Raw genomic sequence first — 6,318 nt, forward strand, 5'->3', positions numbered from 1 at the left:
CTGCATCAAAAATAAAGGACTGGCAACTTGCGGTCCACTAAACAGACTGGCAAGGGTCACATTCAAGGACTGGCAACTGCGGTCACATAATCAAGGACTGGCACTGTGGTCACCACTAAAATAAGGACTGGCACTGCGGTAACACTAAACTATGAAAGAAGGACTGGCAACTGCGGTCACCACTATATCAAGGAACTGGCAACTCGGTCACCTACACTATATCAAGGACTGGCAACTGCGGTCACCACTATAAACAAGGACTGGCAACTGCGGTCACCACTAAAATATAACAAGGACTGGCAACTGCGGTCACCACTATATCAAGGACTGGCAACTGCGGTCACCACTATAAACAAGGACTTTCACAACTACTGCCGGTCACCACTAAAATAGAACAAGGACCGGCAACTGCGGTCACCACTATAAACAAGGGCTGGCAACTGCGGTCACCACTATATCAAGGACTGGCAACTGCGGTCACCACTATAAACAAGGACTGGCAACTGCGGTCACCACTAAAATATGAACAAGGACCGGCAACTGCGGTCACCACTATATCATGGACTGGCAACTGCGCATGCGGTCACCATCAAAATATGAACAAGGACTGGCAACTGCGGTCACCCTATGCATTATAACAACAACTAAATCAAATTAAACGAAAACTGGCAACTGCGATCACCACTAACTATATCAATAAGGGCTGGCAACTGCGGTCACCACTAAACTAAGACTAAGGGATGGCAACTGCGGTCACCACTAAAACATAAACAATCAGTAATCTAGGCAAATGTGGTCACCAGTTTTTCATAGATATATATACTACTCACTAATCTAAATAACTTATGTAACGCATGTTTGCTATCATAACTTCACTGGACTGTATTGTTGAGATACAGCAATCAATGTATAGTCTTGGCCATGGCATGTTGTGCATTTTTTAAGGTGTGTCTAGGGGTACGAATGTATCTACCAGTATGTATCACTCGACCAACGTCCTAAAGTCTTAATTAAGTGGTCCTGTACATTACTAGAGGCTGCTGATGTGGCTGCCCCGATGCGGAAACGAATGTCCGTTGTAGAGTTCAGGGTCTAACCCTATAGCTGTCAGTGTGTCTTTCAAATAACCTATAAATATAGTTCGTGTTAAAGCTGCATTGTCCTTAAGCTTGTTGGTAACAAAAAAATGGTTGATCACGTGGATGAGCAGTTGCAAACATTTCGCACACTGAGGTACCTAGATATACTGTCAAATGGACATATACTTTCTTTGTTTTTGAATAAACACACATTTACCCCTTTACGGAAAGGGTCTGTTTTTGACGATTTCAAGTGCACTTCAATATGATCATCCTTAATACACACATCACCTATACATAAATTTACCCTGGGATCAAACTTCTGTGTACACGTGAATTCACCGCACCTAAGGAATCCAAAAAAGGCTATTGTACATACTGTTTCCATAAGAAGATCGGTGAACTCTCCAAGAAAACCTTGTTTCCATTTAGCACAAAGCTGTGCTAGAATGTCAGCTGTAATTGGGAGTCTTGTTTTTGTTGTACATCCCTGTACTTTCTTAACACCATTGAGGACTACTGTAAGTCGAGGGGAAACTTGAGATTTGTAGAAAAACTCTGGACAGTTACTGAACTGCATACACATGTATTTGATGCCACACATGTATAATTTAATTGTGGTATAACTCAGTTTTAACACCTGGTAACAATAGGCAACAAACAAGACTAGTAGTTGTTCTGTGACTGGAGGGGCTTGCTGTGGTAAAATAACAGCAACGATTCCCTGCATTAACAGGAAATTGAGATATGTTCTAAATCCTGTTTCATATGCTGCCTTTGTGCGTTGTGCCACTGAACTGCTCCACAAAGACTGTGCTACCGCTTCGAGCTCCATAACACCTCCTCCATAGGTGGGACTCTGTATGGAAAACTGATCTGCACCAGGGGCGAGTTTCTTGAAACGGGTCATCTGCAAAACGAGACAAGGCGTCAGCAATGTCATTATGTACACCCGGTATATGCCTAGCTATACAGTAAAATTGTTCTGAGCAGCACATAAAGTCAATTTCCTCATAAGCGGCATCATATTCAGGGCTTTAGATCTACCTTTGTTTATAATATCTACCGTAGCTATATTGTCACACCAGAATAACACTTGTTTCCTCTCCCAATAACGGCCCCACAGAATACAAGCTACTACTATAGGATAAAGCTCTCTGTATGCTATAGACACTGAGCTAGCCTTTTTAGACTGTTTGCCGTGCAGTTGTAGGTTAACTGGCCATTCCGAAGAAAACCATTTCCCCTGGAAGTATCCTCCAAAACCTAAAGTGGCCGAAGCGTCCGTATACAGTTCCATGTCTGCTGCCTGTGATATATTGGAATCACGAAAAAGAGAGATCCCGTTCCAATGTATCAGAAAGTAGATCCACATATGGATATCTTCTCGACAATCAAAATTCAGTCTGACATGATGTCTCATAGAAGTTACTGTTGTCGAAAGTGTGATCAGGTAAGAGATGAAAGACTTCCCCACAGGAACCACACGCGAAGCAAAATTTAAATGCCCAAGTAACTGCAACAACTCTAACTTTGTCAGTGATTTTCTTCCGTCGAATTCTTTCAACATCTGAAGTAACCTCTCAAGTTTAACAACAGGCAATCTAGCTTCCATCTTTACTGAATCTAACACAATTCCTAAATATTCCACCTCACAGCAAGGACCTTCAGTTTTGTGAGACGCCAGAGGAATTTCTAAAGTCTCAAATATGTGCAATAAAGTATCCATGGTGAGCTTGCCATCTACCTTTGGTGAATTGATAGTTATAAAGTCATCTAGCAGATGCAAGATATTCCGCACCTTGTAATTTTCACTTGCTATCCAACAAATAGCTAGTGATAGATTGTCAAATATTTTAGGGCTGGACCTACATCCGAAGGCTAAGCGCTTGTAGTAATAATACTGATTGTCCCACTTAACACAGAAAAGATGCCATTGTGATGGCTGTATAGGTATCAATTTAAATGCATCGGATATGTCTGTTTTGCACATCACTGCACCAGGTCCTATTTTCTTTATGATATCGATAGCATCCTCGATACGTACATAAGAAAGAGAACATTCCTCTTTATTGATAAGTTCATTAACACTGGGGTTGTTCTCATCTTCATGTGGGGCAGACAAATCCACAATTAACCTCTTTTTGCCAGAATATTTACCCGTCGCAAGCCCGATAGGACTAACACGATACTGTTTAAATGGTGGTATTTGAAATGGTCCTGATAGAAAGCCTTTTTTAATTTCTTGTTGAATTAAGTCTGTCACTGTTGATTCTTCCATTAAGGCTGATTTCAAATTTTTACATTCCTTATTTTGAAGTTCTACACATGGTCTTATCTTTGTATCGAAACCTTGTTCTAGTCCAGAGCACAGATATTTGACCCAATCTTGATCAGGGTGATTAGAAAGTTCTGCTCTCAAATTGACCACGTTGATAGGTGTGGTTACTGTAATTGGAATTTCTGAACTCTCCAGTCACCTCTTCTTTAGTGGGCAGGCCACAGCTGGATGTGCTCCATTCTTACAATTTTTACAGGCATGACTGTACCGACACACAGCTCTGACACATTTGCCATTGTTAAAATTATTACACAGTTCTAATCCTTCCACAACCACTCTTGTTCTCCCATATCTATCCTGGTCCCCTTTAGCTGATTGACTGTGTATATTGTTAGATACGGGTAGTTTGGATTGCTGGTTTCCTTGTAGCCCTGGACAAAATGGCTGTGTGTGTGCACTAGAGCCACAGGAACAAGCCAAAGTTTTGGCCCCTGCCATTAACATAGAGAGGAGTTGATTGTCTTTCAAGGACCAGTCCACTTTGAGATTTAGATGATGCAGGGCATATGCACTTCTGGCCGAAAAAAACTTATGATATTCATAAAATTTTGAGCCATATAAGTTGTGGATTTCTATGATATTCTCCTCATATCGATCCAATTCTATGCGCCGGTTTGGATGTCTGTCACACATAACACGCTTATATTTATTAAAAGCGGTGATGAATTCACTAATTGTTAAAGTTTTGCAGAGACGTGGGTCTGTTGGGGCTTTGATATTCAGCTGGACCCCCTCAGTATGTACTACTCTGTCTCGAGCCACATCGAAATCCGGGATGAGTAATGAAGCTAAATTAACATCCCTACCTTCCAATATCTGCTTTCTAACATTGTCTGACATAATATCCATGGGAGGCAGGGAGTCGGGGGGTATGCCATACGACGCATGTGAGTACGCACCTGTGGTTAAGATTTCTCGTCTCCCCAGTTGGTCTGTCGCCGTATTGTTTCCCTGTAATAGGTTCATCGCCGCGTCTAGCTTGTTGGAGTTGTCTGCATTATCTTTGCTTGTCGTATTACGCTCCAAATCTCGCTGCAGTAACAGGTTTACCGTGGCCTGTAGTTGCTCAAGTGAATTTGTAATGGGCGCCGCCATATTGGATGCGCGCGCAACGCTGTCACTACCATCTGCCTACACGCACTTCCGCCCGAGTTACAGTATAGTCTCTAGAATTATTTTCGTACACAGATCTAGAATTATCGTCATTTGCCCCAACATTGTTCGTATCTGGTTGTGTAACATTGTTCGTATCAGGTTGTGTTATTCCTGTTCGTGCAACCGGTACATTACCACTTGGCCGATTATTTGTCGAAACCGATGCGTTTGACGACTGCGAGTCCTCCCTTTGTTTAGAATTTTCGATGAACAATATTTTGAGATTTGCTTTAGACATGGATGAAGGTGTCCAAATACCCATGTCTTGCAGTTTTTGTCGTAGAACACCCACGGTCCAATTGTTTGGATTTTCCATATCATACAACTGCTCCGTACTGAGTCTTTTGTTAGCGCGTCGCGATCGTCCGGCCATTGTTTATGCACTTCTGCAAACTGGTGTAATTATTACGTTAATTTCCATTATGCACAAATTAGCATCGTAACTCCTCTAGGCACTCGTCGAAGACACTACAAACACTTCAGTGTAACTAGTGTAACTCGTGATGTAAAATACGTTCATAAACACAAGAAAAGTGGCAATAATAATTTTTTCGCAAAACTTCTATCTTCACCGAAAAAACTGCTGAAGAGAATGACCAATCACGTGACTGGACTGACCAATCACGTACTTGCTATCAAGCTGACCAATCACTATGTATCCTCTGCTATTACTACTAACTATCTTACTACTATACATACATGATACAAGGATCGTAGATATTAGCAACAGATCGTCTTAGTTCATAAACAGCATTTATGTATAACACATAAATTTATATTACAGTGACACATTAAATACAAGATTAGAAGGGGACAGCTAATAATACAGTGTTACAGTGACACATTAAATACAAGATTAGAAGGGGACAGCTAATTATACAGTGTTACAGTGACACATTAAATACAAGATTAGAATGGGACAGCTAATAATACAGTGTTACAATGACACATTAAATACAAGATTAGAAGGGGACAGCTAATTATACAGTGTTACAGTGACACATTAAATACAAGATTAGAATGGGACAGCTAATAATACAGTGTTACAATGACACATTAAATACAAGATTAGAAGGGGACAGCTAATAATACAGTGTTACAGTGACACATTAAATACAAGATTAGAAGGGGACAGCTAATAATACAGTGTTACAGTGACACATTAAATACAAGATTAGAAGGGGACAGCTAATAATACAGTGTTACAGTGACACATTAAATACAAGATCAGAGGTCAGGACCTAGAGACTATAACCAAAAAGAACCTCTGCAAAATTTTAGAGTAGATATACAGATCTAGATGTATTATGAAAATATTAAGTCATTTAATGAACATTTCAAAATTGGTTGTCCTGTATATGTCTAACAGATTTAAAGTAATTTAAGGAAATCAGCCCCTCTATAATTAATTAATTTGAAGTTCAATTCAAGTCAGAGATGGCTGAAGATATAGACACAAACTAATGGGGAAATACCTGGTCAATTCACACCTGAGTAAATCAGCCAGGAGGTACATGTCAGTACAGCAAAATCAGTATATTCTGACAGTTTGGAGTACATACTTCAAATAAATATCAGATAGGTCAACATTACACCTAAACATTTCAATATACAGCTGTACCATTAACATGGAAAACTTGATTTTCTTACCAGAATACATTCTCATACAACCCGTGCTGATTGGTTAACATGCTTCTGTGAGAACTATAAAGCAAAGAAATATTGACTTTGATTCACTCATTT

At 40.2% G+C, this 6,318-nt stretch overlaps 2 protein-coding genes across 2 annotated transcripts; both read right to left on the reverse strand.

Annotated features, from left to right (window-relative positions):
- Positions 1 to 1,194: 1,194 nt before the first annotated feature.
- Positions 1,195 to 2,022, reverse strand: LOC117319254. The gene has a single exon (XM_033874087.1). The coding sequence runs from the start codon at positions 2,020 to 2,022 to the stop codon at positions 1,195 to 1,197; it is 828 nt and encodes a 275-aa protein (XP_033729978.1).
- Positions 2,023 to 2,046: 24 nt separating this feature from the next.
- On the reverse strand, positions 2,047 to 3,360 carry LOC117319256. Its single transcript, XM_033874088.1, has one exon. The coding sequence runs from the start codon at positions 3,358 to 3,360 to the stop codon at positions 2,047 to 2,049; it is 1,314 nt and encodes a 437-aa protein (XP_033729979.1).
- Positions 3,361 to 6,318: the final 2,958 nt, after the last annotated feature.

The sequence above is a fragment of the Pecten maximus genome, unplaced genomic scaffold (assembly GCF_902652985.1).
Source record: "Pecten maximus unplaced genomic scaffold, xPecMax1.1, whole genome shotgun sequence".
NCBI classification, from domain to species: Eukaryota; Metazoa; Mollusca; class Bivalvia; order Pectinida; family Pectinidae; genus Pecten; species Pecten maximus.